The 20,555-nt window shown below is 40.9% G+C and overlaps 4 protein-coding genes across 8 annotated transcripts; 2 read left to right on the top strand and 2 right to left on the bottom strand.

The window, feature by feature from the left end:
• The first annotated feature begins 215 nt into the window (after positions 1 to 215).
• npy8br (neuropeptide Y receptor Y8b) lies at positions 216 to 4,258 on the top strand. Its single transcript, XM_015972076.3, has 2 exons — positions 216 to 403; positions 2,102 to 4,258. The coding sequence occupies exon 2, from the start codon at positions 2,236 to 2,238 to the stop codon at positions 3,337 to 3,339; it is 1,104 nt and encodes a 367-aa protein (XP_015827562.3). The 5' UTR covers positions 216 to 403; positions 2,102 to 2,235; the 3' UTR covers positions 3,340 to 4,258.
• A 4,949-nt stretch (positions 4,259 to 9,207) lies between these two features.
• Positions 9,208 to 11,185, bottom strand: LOC107393863 (progonadoliberin-1). The gene is made up of 3 exons (XM_015972478.3): positions 10,563 to 11,185; positions 10,365 to 10,463; positions 9,208 to 10,275 (listed from the first exon to the last, which is right to left on the bottom strand). The coding sequence occupies exons 1-3, from the start codon at positions 10,698 to 10,700 to the stop codon at positions 10,228 to 10,230; spliced, it is 285 nt and encodes a 94-aa protein (XP_015827964.1). The 5' UTR covers positions 10,701 to 11,185; the 3' UTR covers positions 9,208 to 10,227.
• A 1,471-nt stretch (positions 11,186 to 12,656) lies between these two features.
• On the bottom strand, positions 12,657 to 15,938 carry kctd9a (potassium channel tetramerization domain containing 9a). Of its 4 annotated transcripts, XM_015972079.3 has the most exons (12): positions 15,759 to 15,938; positions 15,434 to 15,555; positions 15,310 to 15,353; positions 15,134 to 15,230; positions 14,841 to 14,899; positions 14,632 to 14,760; positions 14,456 to 14,523; positions 14,288 to 14,383; positions 14,054 to 14,203; positions 13,828 to 13,933; positions 13,615 to 13,748; positions 12,657 to 13,001 (listed from the first exon to the last, which is right to left on the bottom strand). In XM_015972079.3, the coding sequence occupies exons 1-12, from the start codon at positions 15,804 to 15,806 to the stop codon at positions 12,885 to 12,887; spliced, it is 1,170 nt and encodes a 389-aa protein (XP_015827565.1). In that variant the 5' UTR covers positions 15,807 to 15,938; the 3' UTR covers positions 12,657 to 12,884. The 4 variants fall into 4 exon arrangements, with proteins under 4 accessions (XP_015827565.1, XP_015827563.1, XP_054587289.1 ...); XM_015972077.3 differs by having other exon boundaries at positions 13,828 to 14,203; XM_054731314.2 differs by having other exon boundaries at positions 14,288 to 14,523.
• Positions 15,939 to 16,424: 486 nt separating this feature from the next.
• Positions 16,425 to 17,702, top strand: ankrd39 (ankyrin repeat domain 39). 2 transcript variants are annotated; one of them, XM_070546598.1, is made up of 4 exons: positions 16,425 to 16,735; positions 16,871 to 16,974; positions 17,053 to 17,256; positions 17,353 to 17,702. In XM_070546598.1, exons 1-4 carry the CDS (start codon positions 16,654 to 16,656, stop codon positions 17,500 to 17,502), a joined length of 540 nt encoding a protein of 179 aa, XP_070402699.1. In that variant the 5' UTR covers positions 16,425 to 16,653; the 3' UTR covers positions 17,503 to 17,702. The 2 variants fall into 2 exon arrangements, with proteins under 2 accessions (XP_070402699.1, XP_015827567.1); XM_015972081.3 differs by having other exon boundaries at positions 17,356 to 17,702.
• The last annotated feature ends 2,853 nt before the right edge of the window (positions 17,703 to 20,555 follow it).

Consider the following 20,555-nt stretch of genomic DNA (forward strand, 5'->3'; position numbering starts at 1 on the left):
ATAAATATTACATTACCTGATATCACATCAACTTCTGTTTTATATAAAAAATCAATAGGCGCACTCTCAGCGGTCCTAACGTGATTTCCTTTAATGGCTTTACTTGTACATTTCTGCGCTTCAGGTGACTGAAGCAGACTACCAATAACTCAATTTCCTCATTGGCCCCCCTTTGCTGGCGCGTGCCTGCGCCCGACTGTTCACGCGCCCCACCGCGCGCGCTAGCCACGGAGAAGTTATTATGTAAGATGTTCCCAATCACATCTCAGCCAGTCCGAGGTCGCTTTAACGGAAATCTCCGCTCCTAGCAGTAAACCTGGGCGCACACAAACCTCCTCTTCCTCAAAGTGTCGCAACTTGTGCGCAAAACTGATCGAGAAGTCCTAGAAGGAAAAAGATTCCGGTAAGAAACGCCGTATCATTTTTTTCATGTGTAATGGGAATGCACGTTAGAGTAATATACTGCGGGGGTCTGGTAGACTTTAATAAAATGTAATGTTTACTTTTTTGGGCTCGTGGGACTTTTTCTATTCACCTCTGTTGTGCGCAAAGTGGAGATAACGCGTTGATGGTCGTGGTTTCTTCTCCTTTAATTCTGGTCTAAATTAAATTAGGATTGAGTCTCACTCGGACAGGGACTCAGGGGTCCCCATACCTGTCAGAGCTACAGCTGAGGCTCGATCAGACGGCTGCAGACACAGGACAGACCATTTCCTAAGGGTTCGATGTCTGATCATCACTATTTGATCCTGTATGTTATAGTTTGATAATATGACTAAACACTAAACAAGGCAACCTTTGATGAGAAATGCAGATTTTCTCACTGCATGGCTTGTCCTGCCAGCAGACACAACACACACGTGACGTTAAGTGTCCAAATACTGCCATAAATAATCAGCATCAAAGGCTGCAGGACACACACACACACACACACACACACACACACACACACACACACACACACACACACACACACACACACACACACACACACACGGTTCAGACTGAAATGATTTTGCAGCCACATTTTTGTTTGTTTGTCTGAAGGACTCTGACTAATTACCGCAGATGAAAACCGCACATCCTAATAGGTCATTACGGCTCATAACAGAGACAGCCACAAGCGATTAATGCCCTACCTGTCAACATTTATCATCGTTGAAGAGTCCTCTGTTAAAAATGATGAATATTTCCAATCCCAGATGTTTGCATTTCTTTGTTGGAAAACTAACATCTGGGGGAATCAAGTCAAGAGCAAACCATTTCCATCGGTTTATCTGTTGATGCTGCGCTGTCAGAAATGTGCATGCAGATTGTCTGCACACATGATTTAGATATTCTTGATCTTATTGTAATGAAATTGTATTTCTGGTCCATTAATTTGTGCTGTTGGGGTCTTTCAGGACCACACATTGGGACTGGGAGCTGCTGTGAATGTTTAGAATAAATTCCCACAGTCAAGAGAGGAAATGATTTTTCTCATTATCAATGTTATTGCGATGGAAGTTTAAATCAGCAGGCTATTATGGCATTGCTTCGAGTTCTGATGAGGTTTCATCAGTTATTCTTATAGCATGCACTCCAGAGGACGAATAGATGATGTGTTCTTCTCACAACCTCATATCTGCCTCACAACTATATTTATTTCCCTCATAAAATTTTCGTTTTCTGATATTAAATCCACTGCCAGTGTGCACTAAATGGAAAAACAAGAAACATATTGCAGTAACAGACATTTGTCTATAACGCCCAAATGTGCGGCAGGGTTAAGAGTCTGATAGCAATAACAGAATCTGATTTGCTCATTTCAATAAAAGGTTGGAGCGAATTAGAAAATATCAGGTAAAAAAGAGGTTAGCAATCTACTTCCTGATTTTTGCTTAGACGATGTCCTGTATAGGATGTTAAAACTGTCTGCAGGGAAAGGCACTCAGGAAGCCATTCTTCTGGTTAGATTGTCGTTATTTATCACTTTTGCACAGAATGGCTGCAAAATGACAGCAAAAATGGCAGAAAAACATTTTAGGGGATTCTCTGTTCCGCTGCAGCTATTTAACAAGCCTCATTTGTTCAGCTTACCTTCTTTTCTTCTTCTTTTTAGGCTGCACAAAGACTACTTGAGATTATGGATCAGGGAAAAGTGAAAGATGCAAATATTCGTGAAGTAATTACAGCAAGTGTCACAAATTAGATTGGCTTCTCCTCTGGCTCTTAGCCAAGCCTAAAAAAGCCACCATGGAGCTGCAGCACTACACCAATCACAACCAAGCCCAGTGGAGAGAGATACCGTGGGACTCCACTGACGACTGCTCACCCTCTGTTAGCGGCACCACTCTCCTCATCATCGCGTACAGCATGGTGATGGCGGTGGGCCTCATCGGGAACTCCTGTCTGGTGTTTGTCATCACACGGCACAAAGAGATGCAGAATGTCACCAACATCTTCATCGCCAACTTGTCTTGCTCAGACATTCTGATGTGCATTATATGCCTTCCAGTCACTATCATCTACACACTGATGGACCGATGGATCCTGGGAGATGCTTTGTGCAAACTCACACCATTCATTCAGTGCATTTCTGTCACTGTCTCTATCTTCTCCCTTGTCCTCATTGCCATGGAGCGCTACCAGCTCATTGTCCACCCGACTGGATGGAAACCATTGGTGGGCCAGTCCTACCTGGCAGTGGTTGTCACCTGGATCGTGGCCTGCCTAATCTCTGTGCCTTTACTCAAGTACAGCGTACTTACGTTGCCTTTCCAGAACCTGAGCCTCCCCATCCCCGTCAGTGACCACCTGATATGTATGGAGCTGTGGCCATCTGTTCAAAAACGGCGTGCTTACACCACCTCCCTGCTTGTCTTTCAGTACTTCCTTCCCCTTGCCCTCATTCTCGTCTGTTACCTGCACGTCTACCTGCGCCTGAGGAGGAGGAAGGACATGGTGGAACGTGGCAGAAACACAACTCAGAAGAAGAACAAGGGTGCCACGAGGATCAACGCCATGCTCATCTCCATTGTGGTGGCGTTCGCCCTCGCCTGGCTCCCTCTCAATGTCTTCAACACGGTGTTTGACTGGAACCACGAGGCTATCCCATCCTGTGGCCATGACATAATCTTTTCATTCTGCCACCTCACAGCTATGGTCTCCACATGTGTCAACCCTATCATCTACGGTTTCCTCAACAGCAACTTCCAGAAGCAGCTCAAGTCCACCATGTTGCGCTGTCACTGCTGGGGAGCAGGGGATAGGTACGAGAGCGTCCCGCTCTCCACGGTGAGCACAGAGGTCACAAAAGGGTCAGTTTTAAGTAATGGATCCATCACTGTCAACACATAAACCCAAGCCCCACCGAAGAGACAAAGAAACCAACACCTGGTCATCGTTTGGAGATTATGTTGCTTTCTACACAAAAGGAGGACTGTGTTGAAACACGCATTGCGGACATTTGGCCAGATTGGTTCAGTGTTTCTGATTAATTGTGAGCTCATATTTGAGGGGAAGTAGATGACACAATAAAGGAGCAAAGGTTGGACAAGTCAAACCATTGTTACATGACCAAAGACACTTTCATGAGCTCATAGGGCCAGCATTTTCAAACCATGTGCTCACACAAACAAAGAGAACCCGTTAACTGTTGTTTTCTCTCCAAACCTATGACATCTATTCAGAAGTCATGTTTATATAAATATCAGCTCTTATCTGAAGCCTCAGACACTTTTACCAGCTATAAAAGTGTCTAACCACCGGAGAATGCAAAACAAATGTTCGCTTTCATTCAGCTGTGCTATGCTAACTTTATTGGTGAAAATAGTGAGAGGATAGTGATGTGGTAGTGATTATGAGCCAAAAAGCTTCTCTCACAGCTGAAGGAGACATTGGATGTGACATAAGCGTCTATACCGTATATTGCTGACGTTGTCTTAATGCTTTTGTTTTTTGCTGTAACCAGCTCCACCGCTGTACCGGTCCTAGAGAGACCCTTGGTAAGAGCTGTGGACATGCTGTCAGCTCAGGTCTGAACTCCAGGATGTATATACTGTGTGTGGGATCCAATGTGTCACTCAACCGTCATATATCAGCTGCAGTAAAACTACATAAAAGTGACACTGAGGACTTTGTTGGGGCAGATTTCTACTGATGTACGCGTATCACATGACATGACCAAATAAAGAGCACTTCTGGCATAGAGAGTGCTGGCAGTCACTTTGTGCTTGTTTAATTGCATTAAATCATTTACTTTATGTTTAACGATGAAGCCTGTGTTGTCGTATTTGTTTTAGACCTCTGGTCACTGGGGGTTGGAGCATCACTGTGTTTGTGCATTATAAACCACACTGGGTAGAAACAAACTTTACAGATTTATTGTTCACCCATCTTCATGATTTTGCAAGAAACTTAAAAAATCGGATTTGTTTTCTTGGTCCACTTTTGTCATGAATCTGCATCTTTTCACGGTCAGTGGTCTGCTTTGAAAATGTCAAAAGTTTTCTTTTAAACTCCCAAAAGCCGTTTTAAACAACCAGTTCTGGATTTTAAACTTTAAAGAACATATATTTTGAGTTTGCTGATTATTTTACTTGTGATTTTTCAAAAATAACAGTTTTTTGAAGCATTACTCACGGACAACAGAAATGTTAAAACCGATGCTGTTCACTCATTGTAGTCACAATGGTGTCCACGAAGAAACCCGGGCGCATTGTCAATAAAAATAGAGCCTCACACATACAGGTTTGTGTGAAATCAATAACCATCCCTGAAAGGAAATTTAAACCACAAAGGGCAAAAGGGCTGATGGTCACCCACTTACTTTTCTGGATGTCTTTGAGTTTTATTTAGGAGCTCTGACAGGTTTAAAAAGAGGCTTAACCTCCAGTTTGGAAGAGAAAACAATGAGAATAAGTCAGCACACCATTCTCCATCAAGCTCCAGGCTTAGATTTATTTCTTTGCACGAGTTTTTTCAAAAACTGCTGAAAGAGAAGCAAAAAAAAAAAAAAAGAAGAGTAAAAGAAGCTAGTAGTAATGGAATTGTATACAAGAAACCTCTTCATCTGTGTTTTTAAAATGACTGCAAATGAAAAGCACGTTTTAAACATCAGTTACACAATTTTTTAAACTTTAAAACATGTCCAGATGAATTGTTAAGCACTCACCTTCCTTTAACTTATTAGAAATTATAGATCTGACTTTTAAACAACAGCTAAATCAATACTTGATCATTATGACGTTAGTTTATTATGAAAAAGAAAAACATCTTCCTGATATAAATAATTCACTCTGTGCATTACTGAGTGCAGCGTCTAGGATTATAAACCTTTTGGATGTTCTTCTGATATTGAGTTAATATTCTTGTTGTGCATCGGATGTTAAACTGCACGGGGTGGGAGGAAAACATTCTGGAGGCTAATGGGAATCATGATTATCATTTATATCTGAAAGCCATTAAAACCTTTTTTCATAAAAGACAAAAATGCAATTAGGGAAGAAATGAAAACGTACAAATCTTTTGTTAAATGCCTTTTAAGGTTTGGTGATTTCTCCAAAGAAAACTCAATTAGTTGATCTCCAAAGAAGCTTTAGTCTGCGAGAGCTCTCACAGGTCCTCGTCCTTATGCTGCGTTCTTCCGCTCTCTTGGTCCCGAAGTGACCTTTGTAGTCTGCAAATGTCTCCTGCTCTTTTATAATTCCTTCCTCTCACCTGTCTCCTCGTTTAACAAATCACTGAGAAGGAAACAGCCCTCTTCTGGTTAGGAATAAAGACGCCAACGTGCCGGAGGTGCTGACACGCTCCAGTAGCACTTGGCAACGAGTGGAACTTGAATGATGCTGTTTTGTGCTGTTAGCCATTGCAGCTGAGCTTGGGGCACATTACTGGGCTATGAAATGAAGCTCAGCTGGAGACAAACACTTAATGAGTCCACCGGGCCAGACTGTCAGTGGAGCTGTTCCAAAAACATTAGCATCCTAGCTCCCTGCATTTTAATTTAGACACATTCTCATATAAGCAATCTGCAGATCACAGGAACAACAGGAACTAGTTGGCCAAGGATTTGCTTCAAGCTGTTATTTAGAACATTTAGATTTTCCGAATCGTTTTTTTTTTATTCGATTCTCTAATGAAGAGCAGAACATTATTTATCCTTCTTTGTATTTTCTGAAGATGATGTTTCTCTGTGCCTGTGCATGTTTCTCTGACAGCTCATGCATGATCTCTTAAAGCTAGTAAACTTTTGATTCAACCCAACTCAAGGCTAATCAACAGTTGCAAACACAGAAATGGGTATAATTCAATACATTCTACAGATATTCAGCCGATACTAGCTAACAGTCATTCACAACATGCCACCAGAGTGCTGAAGGACTGTGTCAGAACTCGTGATATTAGGTGAGATATAAAGTTGCCAGTGTGCCATCTCTCCTCAACATAAGAGGATCTTTATGGACAAAGATGGCGCTCAAAACTGGGTATTTTTGGTAGAATATTAACATATGTCAACTGGTGAAGGTCCACAGTCATCCAGGTCATTAACACATGTAGCAAACAGTCATTTACAGGTCAAATCAAACCATCTCAGATCCAACCCTATACTGGATATTGTTTCAGCATGAATCTGCAATGGTTAGGCAATCCTGGTCCTCCAGAGCCACCATCCAGCATGTTTTAGTTGTTTCCCTGCTGCAGCACACCTAATTGAATGGGTGATTCACCTTTTCACCAGGTTATCAAGCTCTGCTGAAGTCTGTTGATCACCTACTGGTTAAAACCAGTTGTTCTGGAGCAGAGAAACAACTAAAACATGCTGGACAGAGTCACTCTTAGACCAGGATTGCCTACCACAGTTTAGGATAACCTGCAAATAAGCAAGGTCTGGATAATGCACAAGTAATCCAAACAAGAGGCCTGAATCCTAAACTCCTCTGCCTGTTTCAGGTTTTATTATGAATCTGGAAATATTGTGGAGCACAAGGCTGGGGTGCATCAGTGTTCATCCAGATTTCTAGGTCTGCTGAACACACAGAGCCTCTATGTACTGAAACCACCCTTCAGTGTTGTCTCTGATAGGTTAAATGTGTATCGCTGGTCTCTGTGAAACTAATTAGAAGTAATTAGAGGACTTTATGGCTGTAAGAGTCGATGCTCAGCAGGGTGCATTTCTGCAGCTTCCATTGTTGCTGTTTGTAGTCATTGTACGCGACAATATTTGAGTTTGAAAGAATAGAAGAATTCATGGTTCTGGATTAACAACAAGCATCTTTTGTTGTTAGCCTTTGATTCCACTATGCAGAGCCGATGGGCACGGAGAAAGTGCTACAGTGGGCATTGATCTTGACAATGATTTATGTCCTGCTGCAGCTTTTCCTCTAGGGATTTCTGATGGGGTCGCTCATGAGGACTCTCTGGTCTCTACAACCAAAGCAAGAGCTGCACCCCCTCAGGACTATAGCATGTTGTTCATGCTGTCTCTGCCAGCATAAAGGGAGGAATGTCTCCTCTGGGTTGGGGTAAATCTCTGCCTCCAGCAGAAGAGTTGGGGTGTGTTGGTGTAACATTGAACAGTGATAGTTGGATGTGACAGATGGATGTATTAGGATGGTTAATGGTCGCCCTTCTGCTCACTGCCCCCTCCCTGGGAGGAGGCCTCTGTGGAGGGATGTGATTATTCTTCTCTGATAAAGAAGCCTTACTGGGAGCTGAAGAGTGCTGCTAGGATGAGATGATGTCTGAGCTTCCCTCCTGGATCTGGAACCTTCATGGACAACAACGTAAAACAGATGGATGGATGTGTGCATGAGGTGGTGAGTCAGTGAATGCAGCTGCAATAAGATCAGTATTGTGGAACAAATACAAACAATCCTCTATCATGTGCGTGTGCTGATTAATAACATTTTCCTATGAAGATAAGCGTTGTTCACCCTGTTGGTTCATCAGCAGGATATTACAGGCTGTTGTTTTCCCGTCAAATCACCAAGATGAATAAACTTCGATTTCTAACTCAGTTTGTTTAGTCTTCATGCTGTGCTGGCAAGCATGTCAAATAAATGTCTTGTTGACTATCTAATAATAATTAATCAACTTTATAATCCAGAGGAAATTACAGAGTGTACACGAGGCAAGGAAATAAAAAAAATGAGCCAATAAAAACAGCTCGAGGCACATTTTCTTCTTATTATAAACACAATATCTTAAAATGTTTTATTAAGTCTGCCTCTGAGAGAATATGAGGAAAAACAAGATTAGTAGCAGCAGTTCATGCAGATGTTTGAGGCAGACTGAAGACTTGGGGTGTTGTTGTGATGTCGGCTTCCCTCTGGTGGCAGAAACATTAATGATATGATTAATGACCCGCACTAGAATAGCTCTTCCTGAGTCAGAGGACTCCAAAACGCTTTACACAATGAATCATCCATTCACACGCTGGTGATGCTGCTGCCCCAGAGCGCACTGACAGAAGCAAGGCTGCTGAGCACAGGCATCACCGGTCCCTCTGACCACCACCAGCAGGTGAGACAGGTCTAGTGACGTGCCCAAGAACACAAAGACTGCAGCAGACTGAGTGGGACTCGATCCCACAACCCTGTTGAAGCTAAAGGTTAACGTATTTGTTGAACTAATATTCTAACTGTAAAATAATTTAATTATTTGTTCTGACAGCCTCCATCCTTAAATCAGGCTGGGTGTAATAATCCACGACTGTGAGATCCAACAGCTGTTTTTAGGGATTGGGTTGTCTGTCATAAGTTTGTCGTCAGGTTTTCATGTCTGTAATTCTGTTCACACAAAACCTGTTAAACAACAAGTGTTTCAGTCCAACTCTGATCCAATCAAATCAAATCAAATCTAATTGACTTTATTAATCCCACAGAGGGGAAAATCACTCATTACAGCAGCACACACAAACGAAAGAAGAAAAAAATAAGATTAAAGTAATCTAATATTGTAACCTTCAACCACTAAAACAACAAATAAAAAAGGAAACTTGTGTTTCCAGAACTGTGCAGCATAAAGGACACAGACATACTACATCTGGAAAAGCATAGGTTGGCTCTTTTAAGGGTTGACCTCCATGAGCAGTGTAAGTAACTTTTATTTCTATAGCACTTTACACAGAAAATAAAACGTGTTTCACAATAAAACAGAATAAAATACGAGAGCATAAACAAGCACGAGTATAAAACAAACAACAAAATTAGGTGATGAGTTCAGGATTAGACGATGGGATATGAATAGATTTTTCTGCTCTCTTCGGAGTTTAAATCTAACCTATTACAGTGACAATGGAAGATTAGACCACTCCTCAAGACTTTATCTAATTAAAGTTGCTGAAATCGGCACACTTCTCTGACAGGAGTTTTAACATTTATCTCTGAATATCGTATTCCTGTTGTTCTCCAGACACAAGGTGCTGATCGTACGTGTGTGTGGAACACGATTAGGTGGGACAGCTGGTGGTCCAATGTATTATTCATAAATACATTCAAAATGTCTCAAACATGTTAACATTTTTAATTAGATAATGTCTTGTCTCAGGCGTGGACTCTGACTAATGTCTTATCATCAACAGGATAACAGTAGCCTGGCAAGCCAGACTAAATAAATGTATTATTTAGTCTGGCCACGCTCCATTGACGGCTCTCGGTTGTGGGGCGGGTTCTACCGTTGTCTTTCAAATGATCTCCGCATGCTACTGGACAATGAATGTGACATACTCTTGTTTCACTCTGTTGCATCATCCCACCCACCAGGCATATAGAGTGCCCTGATTGGCCCACAAAGCGGATAACGCTCTGTGATTTGTTCACTAAGCAGATAGAGCACTAGGATTGGCCCACCATTATGGACCAATCACAGCTCTTTATGTGTTTGAAACCCCTCTAGAGAGCTGTGATTGGCTAGCCAGAGTCCTGGTAGGAGCTGCTGAGGTTCCAATGGAGCATGCCTAGACCAAACTTTGCAAAGCAAGAATTTGGTCTAGTTCACTAGGCTAGGATAACAGGAGACAAGGACTAAAGAAAGCACCAGAATACCTAAAGCAAAGGACTCTGTAGCCAGTTTGTCATCTGGATACACATAAATAAATAAATAAATAAATAAATAAATAAATAAATAAATAAATAAATAAATAAATAGATAGATAAATAAATAAATAATAAATGAATAAATAAATACCATGCAGCAACCACTTGTGTGATGTTCTCAAACAATAATTTATTAACACAATAAATATTATTTCTTATATACTTTGTGTCCATTTCCCCCGTCACTGACACTTCCCTGGAAGAAAAGACAGGGAGAGTCAAGTCTTATCAGAACCACGACAGTCATGCCTTCAGTCAGATTTTATTACAAATGGGAAAACTTACAAGAAATCCTTTCATTCTGTATATTTTGGCTAAAGGAGAGTCCTCTTCACAGCGTAGCACAGTACAAGGTGCATCCATGTGTGAAAACCCCTCGACTATCTGTCAGAATGGAAAAAACACCCCAAAATTTGGGATTTTTATGAAAACTGAGTAACAAGTAATAAAAGAAGGGAAATAGCTCTGAGATGAGATGCTTACGTTGTCCAGTGTGCTCTGGAAGCCGTCCAGTTCCCTCTTCCCTCCTGGGCTCAGCCCAAAGGACCAGTGCTGACAGCAGACCAGTGGCACCACAGCCCCCACCAGCAGCAGCCGCAGAACAAGGGTTTTTAAAGCCATTCTGAGGGAGACAAACTAAAACTTCCAGCTTTTCTTTACCTGAACTCGTCTGATCCAGTCTGCTGTCCTCTATGAGCCTCTATGTGCTGCACAGTTGGCTTTAAATAAGCATGAGTTACATTTGTTTTTTCCCCTAACCAGCTCACTCCAGGAGGGCCATCAAGTGGGATAAAGCTGCATCACCGGCAACCCACTGAGCCACCTAAAAGGTTACAGTACTCAACAAACAGCTGGACACATCCAGATGTTAACGATGATGCATTTATGCTCAGATGGTGTAAAACTATAACAGAGCAAACAGATACATGAATGACATCACTGATTTGTTAGCCTCATCCAACGGGTTGTCTGTTTATTTAAAAGTGATTTTGTTTGCTTTCATCACCCTACATGTCCTCTGGAGACGCTACACTCCCTCCACTCAGCTGATCAGCTCCTCCTGAGTGTTTCTGGGATCAAGCGCAGACTCGGAGGGAAAATGTGGAATCTGCCCCCCCCCCCCCCCCCCCACACACACACACACACACACACACACACACACCCCAATAGGAACCCATCATTTCTCTTTGGGCTTTGAAAACCTTGAGCATGTTAACATGGCCCAGGGCAGCTGTGGCTACATCGTAGTTCATCCCCACCAGTGTGTGAATGTGTGTGTGAATGGGTGAATGACTGTTTTGTGAAGCGCCTTGGGGAGGATGTAGAACCCTAAGGCACTGTACAAATAAAGACCATTTCACTTCTTTTACCTGTAATTTACTTTAATCCTATGCTGAATGATGTAATTAGCTGTGTAAATAAAGTTAGTCTGGATTAGATGCACAGCAAATCAGACAAACTGTTTCCTCTTTGTAGATGTTTATTTTAACAGTCATCAGAAGGAAACATTCCCATAGCAGAGTGCAATAATCAGAGACAACTACACCGCTTCCCCAGAAAATCACAAATCTGCCTCCATATTGCATTCAGTGAGGCGCACTAAAACAACCGCAGCGCATCCATTGATTTTACCTTACCAGTCAAAATACACAACAGGATTGCCTTCATCATTCATTCCCACAACCGAGTTCCTACGATTTGACAGAGTGAATAATAAGAGTATTGCACTGGCGCAGCTTTGAGCTGGAGAAACGTAACACATCACAGACAAACAAAGTTCCTGATGCATGCAAACAAACACGGTGAGACCACTGACATGAACCTGCAGACACCGAACGGCGCTCACCAAGACTGGGTTCCTTTCAGGGGAAGTTCTGGAAGCACCGAATTTGTTTTAACATGAACGTACGTTAAAAAGCAACAAACCCTCTTGGTGACGTCTGCCGTGTAACGGGTTAACATACAGGTGTGCAAACAGATTTAGAGCAGGATGAAGTGGTTTACATTGGTATAAGGAGAACACTGCAAACACATGTTCACCATACAAGCACGTGGGAAAGGCTTCCTGCACAAGATCGTCTCAAAATGTGAATCAGATTATTTAAAAAATGCATCATGTTAAAATGCATGCAACTGTGGACCGTACACACGCCACATAACTAAAGGAGGTAGATTCACAGATAAGAAAAGAAACGTGAAAAGGAGGAGAGGAGGACCATTACAGCTCTAACCAGGTATTGCATATTTAACCGGTGTTTAGAGCTTGTCTGTAGCATAGTTTGGTGACGCACTCACAACACTTATAGCCTTTTAGACTGTGCTGCTGTACAGTATGGCTTTGGCTTACATTGATTATTAAATCCAGCAAAATTAAGTAACACACTCTATCAATCTATTGTGTGTGGACACAGTTTATGGTAAAACAACCCCTTGTCTTTCTGCTACAGCAGCGTTTAGTGAAGCTCATGTTCGCCTATAATCTGATTTGAGCTCTTAGTTACATGTCACGTTAAATAAAATAAAAATAAATAATGCTAAATATTAAAAAGCTAGAATCACTGAACAACATCCAGACACACAGGAGGAACATTTACTGTTTTGGTGAAATATGCAGCTGAACACATCCCTGGATCCTTTCTAGTGCAAGATATTTAAAGCTAGTGTTCTATTGGCAGGATGCTAGGGGATGTGCATCCAAGTACCTGCTCACAGACAGGTAGAGCAAGATTAAAGATGATAGACTGGTGGGACAACAAAAGAGGACGAAAAAGAAGCAAGCTGGACTCTCAGGTGTGTGCAGGCGAGTTATCTGACACTCTGAGACATGTGCAGAGGAGTCAGCATCTCTTCAAAAATGGCTCCTTTCACATTGGACCCACGCAGGTTGGCCTCTTGTAGATCACAACCAGACAAATCGCAGTTCTGAGGAAGAAAATGAAAAGGCAGCAGTTATTTTCAAATGAATTCTGTTGTAAACATCAGCAGCAAAGTGCTGCTTCACCCTGCTGCATCCAAGCTGAACGGGTCGTTCTCAACAGAAGACAACAAAGTTTTGCTTATAAAATAATAGTTCACATAAACTGTGGGGAAACTTGAGGGGAATGTGGTTGTTTTATGACCACGGCATTTCCCTACGGGTCTACCCTACGGGTAGTCATGAGCTAAAGAACGTCTCATCTGAATGGATCTTATTATATTGGGTAAAACAGTTATTTGTCAGTTTTACGGAGAAAATCCCAACTTGTCTAAAAACATCTTAGTAATGATGAATCTGACCAGAGCTCTGAACACAGCTGAAGCACCAAGCGTCACAACACTGTAGGTGCCATCTTTGTCGTGTCGTTTTAGTTTGATTTAACCTTTGACAGGTGCAGTGGCTCTGATGATAAATTAACCTTAAACAATTTGGCTAAAACTATGTTTTGAGTTACTCTATTCATTTTTGCCCTTTCACTGATGGCCAATGTAAGCCCGCCCTCTGACTCACTTCCATAGCTGCTTTCAAAGATAATCCCATCTGACAGCTTTAATTCACCTCCAGATCCGTCCCTGCTAAAGTGGCTCCCCGCAGGTTGCAGTTCTTGAGTTTTGCATTTTTGAGAGTGGCCACACGCAGGTTGATCCCGGTCATCTGGCTCCCTTCCATGTCCACTCCTTTCAAGTTTGCACCTGATAATAAAGGCATACTGTCAAAATGAGATACGCACTAAAGTCTTTCACGAGACAAAGACGGACAAAAACGTGTGACCTTCCAGATTGGCCTTCAGTCCGGATGGATCTTCAAAGTTGCATCCTTTGAGAGAAGCTCCCTCAGCATTGCAACAGAGCATCTTAACCCCTTGTAAGTTAGTTCCCTTAAAAACAACAACGCAGGCCATAGAGACAAAAAACACACCAGATGAAGGCAGAAGAAGAAAAACATTTGCATCTCCGGTGTGGAACCATGAGACTTTCCTATTAACGTCCACACTCACATCCAGGTTGGCTCCAGAAAGGTCGGCCCTCTCCAGATTGGAGCAGCACAGATTAGCATGGGCCAGATTACAGCGGCTAAGATTAGCCATCTTGAAATTGATATAACGCAGATCAAGTCTGGACAGATCAGTACCACTGAAGTTAAGACCCTGAAAATATGATCGACAGGATGTTAAATAGAAAACACAACATCTTCACTGGATTGTGGGATGAAACATTTTGGTCAGCTGTACCTGACAGCGGAGCTCTGACTTGGTAGAAGTTGCCAAAAGAAAACGTACAAACTCCTTCCGAGAAATGGGAGAGTGGTCCTCGGGTGGCTGACAGTTCTGTATGGAAAGCAGAAACGTGTAAATCACGGTAAATTCAAACTGATCTAAATTTGAGGAATTTCGCGTTACTTTAATTGCTACTTCCAGCTGTTCAGCCAGCTGCTCAATTCCAAAGAACCGAGCCTCCTCCAGCACACCTGGAAGACAATGATGAGGAAGACGTCGTGTCTCTAACTGTTTGAATTCTTTTGATATTTGCAGTTTAAGAGACCTGGGAACCTTTCGTCTCTGATCCATGAAATTACCTCGTATATTTAAGCCTTCATTGATTATGAGCTGACCGTGTCTCAGGTAGTTGAGAATAGGTTCAAAGTATTCAGGGCTGCGGTCAATTAAGTAAGCCCCATGCTTGTCTTGTTTATTACCCCAAACATCTGATGCAAGCACAAAGGATGGTTAGTCCGTTCAGAAAAATAGTTCACATAAATGAATGTGCCATCATACTCCTCAGTACCTTTTTCACAGAACATGTGAGCAAGCATGCTTTCTGGCTCCTTGCTGACCAAGGTGCTCCTGGACAGGAAGCAGATCATTTGAAATTAAAATAAAAAAATATACCAGAATCATCCAGTGCTGTGAAAATGCAGTTTTCAGATGATGATTTCATCTTAAAAAGACAAGTTATCAAGTTCAGCCTGGCCTCTAAACCTAATAACTGATTGTCTCACTACTAGCTTTTGTGATGACTGTTATTTATTTGGTGATCTGAAACATTTAGGTGTAAAGGCCTTCTGACACCTCAGATACCTGGTGGTGGTGAAGAGGCGACCACCAATATTGAGGGTTAGCCAGTCAGTGTGTGCTCCATGCTGCCCAGATGCTACTTTGCTTTCAGTCTGCGGGTCTGAGCAAGAACAGATAAATGCATGAAACCATGTTGATTTAGTATGTTGTTTTATTTACATTATCTCCAAGATACTCACCAATAAATGGATCTCCTTCTGACACATACAAGACATCGTCATCCCTGCAAAAGACATGTAAACAAATCAAACTCAAATCTCGCGATACATGAGTTTTTAAATAACAGCTGTGGTGGAATCTTACCGAATGAGGGCAATATCATCTATTAGACCACCCTTTCCATTATATAAACTAGAGGCTTTGATTCCCAGCTTATTGCTCGCCACAGACAATAAATCAGACAACGTCCCGTACACTGCTACAACCTAAAGAAAACAAAACAATTGTTTTATTGTTATTTACAAACTGAATGCGAAAACATGAGAATAATTTCAGGTGAAATATTAAGTGTGGTAATTCAAGTTAACTTGTAATGTTACAGATAAGTGTTGGTTTGACATCAGGATCCAGGTTATGTTTGTTCTGCGGCCCAGAGGCTCGCGCTCTGAACACGCGGATATTTACCCACCTTTCCATTTTTAGAAGTTCCATTGACAAATAAAGTGACTCTTCTCATCCTTTTGTACGCTTTGGTATAAAGAAATTTTCAACAAAAACATTAAAAACGTTATTTTTCTTCAGGCAGCTAACTCTAACCCAATAAAGCCGAACAGCTAGCTACATCCATCTGACAACAACACGAGACCAATGAGGCATTCAGAGCTTTTAGGGAAAAAATACATTTTGAGATTTTTTTTCTAATACAACCCTCCATAAACCCAGACATGAGACATATTTTACGTACTGCCCAAACATTTACTTGGAGTAATTCTGCAATTTTTTCCTGTTGTTAAGAAACAATATACTAAGGGATTGCATGTTAAGAAACGATATACTCAGGGATTGCATAAAAAACATTTTTATTTTATTATACTGCAATAAACATTTTGAATGTGATTTTAGAAATTATAACTATACATATTTCTTGGCTTTATGATTTTACAGAAACTGAAAAGCCATTCACGACTTGCAGTTGCGACCATCGGTTGCGACGTAAAAGTTGTTAAAAGTGAGAATTTCAGACAACAATTGAAGGCAACGTTCTTCTTCAAACAGCTATTGGCTAACACAATATACGTAAGCACGTTTCGTGCGTCAGGCGGAGTTGTTGCTAATTGCTAAAAGAGTAGCGCTGCTGTAAAATGTAAGCTGCGGTTCACGTTTTTAGGATTTATTTACGAGTAAATGTGTTATATATTTTATTAGTGTATGATTGAACGTCAGATTATCTAATAATTCCATTGAAAGACTGCTTCTAGTTGAGAAAACATTCACAACAAGTTTGTGCGACTTGTTATTTTGGCAAAAATACACAAACTCGCCTTAACCTCGAGTTTGAATCTCGTTTGCTGCTAGTTAACGCAATGTCTGCTAAACAGCATTGTTCGTGTTGCTCTAATCCCGTCTCTGCTCATCAGACGCTGGAGGAAATGGATTTTGAACGAGGTTTGTATTTTTAATCCAGAATTGTTATTTCTGTGTTCCACTGCAGAGTTAGAGATCATGTTTGAAGTGTTGATGTCTAAATTAATTAATTCTGGCTTTAGGCAAAGTTTTATTCCTTACTTCATCCCTCTGCAGGTATCTGGTCTGCTGCTATGGATGGAGACCTGGACAGGCTCAGGTCCCTTGTTCAGAAGGGCATAGACCCAAATTTAAGAGACTCTGCGGGGTATACAGCTCTGGTGAGTTTGCTGTAACTGAAAAATCATTCAACAAAGACTGCTGAAGATTTCCATCCCATTACCTGTGTATGATCTCAGCACTATGGGAGCCGCAGTGGACATCTTGCTGTATGTGCATTTCTTCTTGAGAATGGTGCATGTGCCTCGCCCCAAACACCAGGTGGGGCCACGCCACTCCTTCGAGCTGCTTACTGTGGTCACCTGGATGTGGTCAGACTTCTTCTGCAACACAGAGCAGATCCGATGCTCTCTGATGATGATGGTGCATCCCCTTTACATAAAGTACAACTATATACACAAGATCAGAATGAAACAACATTAACAGTTTTACAATGACATAACCATAGCCTGGTTTTGTTTCTTTATTTAATCTTCAAGCAGGCTGCAGAACGGGGTCATAAAGAGGTGTGTCTGCTGCTTCTTGAGCACTGTCCAGCGCTGTGCGGCCAGGTCAACAAGAGGCTCCAACTACCCCACCAGCTGACACAGCAGGGATACTTGAAAGAGGTTTTGGAACCACCTCAGTGACGATGTACCGGCTGTTTCAGAGCCATGCTGTGTTCCTAAGATTACACAAATGTTGTGATTTGGGAAACGTAACCAATTGAACTCCATTTGAGTCTGCGTTTCTTTCATCTGGACCTGATGTCACTGCCTAATGAAACATTTAAGGCTGCTGTATTATGGGAAATAAGTTTTAACTTTCCATTGAGTTGGAAAAGATTATCCAAAGCTCAATTAAAGGAGACTAAAACTTTGATTACTATAAACAGTCGGCAGAGTTGAACTGTTGAGTGGTAGACCTAAACAAAACACAAGAGTGTACATAATGGGACAAAATCATCTTTGTTTAATTATACTAAAGAATACATGTAGAGACCGACAAAATAAAGTGAATGTTCTCCTCTCAGCTATAAAGCAGAGATTTGCTTTGGAAGCTCAAATGAGTCGGTGTAAATAAAATAGATTTATTTCAGAGCACTGATTCCTGGGAATTGGGGCTTGGCGATATGGTCTAAAATCAATATCACGATATATTGAGGATTTCACCTCGTTAACGATAAATAGACGATAACTACAGGTATGCGCAGAAGCAAAAGATGTCTACTAGATGGGGCTGTCACATGTATTGCGTTGAGTCACATTGGCCTTGTTCAGTTGAGCAGCACCTCGCCTGGAAAAGAGACGAGAGCAGACGGACACAAATCTAACTGGCAAGCACTTTACACCGATCACCAGTGATCTAATCTGCGCAGAAACGGCTCATCTTGATCACGGCCATTTTTACGTGCCTCAAGGTGGTACAGCTTCTTAAAGGGACACGAAGGTTGCCAACCTACACACTTTTTTTAATTTTTTTATTATCAAATATATTGACATGGGAAAAATTATCTCAATAATAGTCAGAAATTTCGATAACGATACATTTTTGATTTATTGCCCAGCCCTAGTGGGAATAAAACGATATAAAGAAATATTACTGGACACCACACCACAGGAAGAATGAGAGTAACTAATTTGAAAACTTGAAGTGCATCTTCTGATGGACATCATACATTATCAGTGTGTTTTGCCCTTGTTCTGCCATGCCACACTGACTTAAAAACAAACAGAAGAAGCATGAGAGTTTAGCCTTTAGAGAAAATGCATCAGTCAGAAAGCATGGCAAAATAAGAGTGGAAGTGGAATACTGTTTTTATGTCAATGACATGTTTTCATTGCTTTTTGAAACCAAATGTTTAAAATGTATCTCAAGTTTACTTCCTTTGTATTACTTGGATATTTCAAGCTACAGACAACTGTACACACCAACCTCCAGCTGCTGATGGTTACACCATGAACCATTAAACACAATAAAATCTGTTCTTATATCCCCGATTGAAAAGATTGTCTCTAGAACTGATGGTTCGCAATCTTATTTAAACAACCTTGCCATGTAAACCCAATGAGAGCTACAAAAACATTAACTCAGTGTGTTACATTCAACATGTTGCCTTATTTATTAATCATTAATTATATGTACTTATAAATGGCTACATATTTATCATTGTTGGTGCTATTGCTATATATTAGCTTTTATCTATTAATAAAAGCTTTTAACTTAGTCTCTTTTTACCTTTTATGTAACATGAAATAAATTAAAATCCACTATGCTGATTACCACCTAAAAACACACCTCCTCCGCTTGGCGTTTCCAGAACATGTTTGATTTTGGCCCTCTTTTATGTTGAATCCATTCCACAGTTTTCATTGGTACACTCAATCCATCCACTCAATCCAAATGTGTTTCACACATTTGTCCTTTACTGGACTGCTTCATCTATCTTGTAATTTCCATTTTGTATTTTGTAATTTGAATTTCTTTTATTGTTGATTTATTCAATATATTTACTTAACTGTACCATGTTCAGCGCTTTGGGCTTCCTGACAGGGTTGCGGAAGGCGCTTTATAAATAAAGCTTTGATTGATTGATTGATTACCAGAGGTGTGGACTCGAGTCAGACTCAAGTCATTATTTTAATGACTTCTAACTTGACTTGATAAAATCTATAAAGACTTACAACTTGGCTCGGACTTGAATGCCAATGATTTGAATCGACTACTTGATGACTTGAGCATATTTGATATTTTAGCACAAAAGTGACACGACATGGGCAAAAATCATGAATCATTCTTGGTTCTGGGTTGGATCTTGTACTGCTAAATGCAGCAAAACTTTGTTTATAATTAGTTTCAGCTGCACTTTCTTCTTGTTTGAGCAAATAAATGAAGCTTTAAGAAGCTTTATTTTTGGAATTTATTGTCATTGTCATCAAATTAAAGTTTGACAGATTATTTGATCATGACTTGAGAATTCAAAGTAAAGGACTTGGATTTGACTTGGACTTCCACATCATTGACTTTAGACTCAACTTGGACTTGGTTGTCTTTGACTTGGACTTGACTTGAGACTTGTGACTTACTTGTGACTTGCAAAGCAGTGACTTGGTCACACCTCTGCTGATGCCTGTTCAGATGGACTGTCAGTTATGATTATGTCTGGGCTTTTATGTTTCTGGCAGTAGGGGGCGCTGTTGCTGTAAGAAAATAAAACCTTTTTGAAACCTGGGGTGTGTGAAAACCACCAGAGGGGTCACTCCTCAGCACACAGAACCCTAAACTGAACATTTTGTTCATGTTAATGGTCATTTTTTTTTTATTTTCCCTCCATCATACATCTGAAGGTGGGTCATAAAGTTTTGCCTATGCATGTGTTTTTGTCAGATTAATATCTCACACAACTGGAGTTATTGTTTTTATTATTTAAGTGACCATTAGATGTTTTTCTATAACTTATTAACTTTGGAGTCCATCCAATTCAAGATGACCAAATAAAACGTTGACATTAAAAACACATTTTATTATAACTCCTCAGATTTTATAAACATTGAACTCAGTTTTATGGTAAAAACTGTAATATCACCCTCAGGGTTCATCAAAGTGTCTAATTCCATTCCTCATCACAATGATCTTAATGAAAACACTGCAGTAAGAGGTTATGCCTTTAAGAGATGACAGGTCTTTAATTTTCATGTTTTGC

This window comes from Nothobranchius furzeri, chromosome 17, assembly GCF_043380555.1.
Source record: "Nothobranchius furzeri strain GRZ-AD chromosome 17, NfurGRZ-RIMD1, whole genome shotgun sequence".
In the NCBI taxonomy this organism is placed as follows: domain Eukaryota; kingdom Metazoa; phylum Chordata; class Actinopteri; order Cyprinodontiformes; family Nothobranchiidae; genus Nothobranchius; species Nothobranchius furzeri.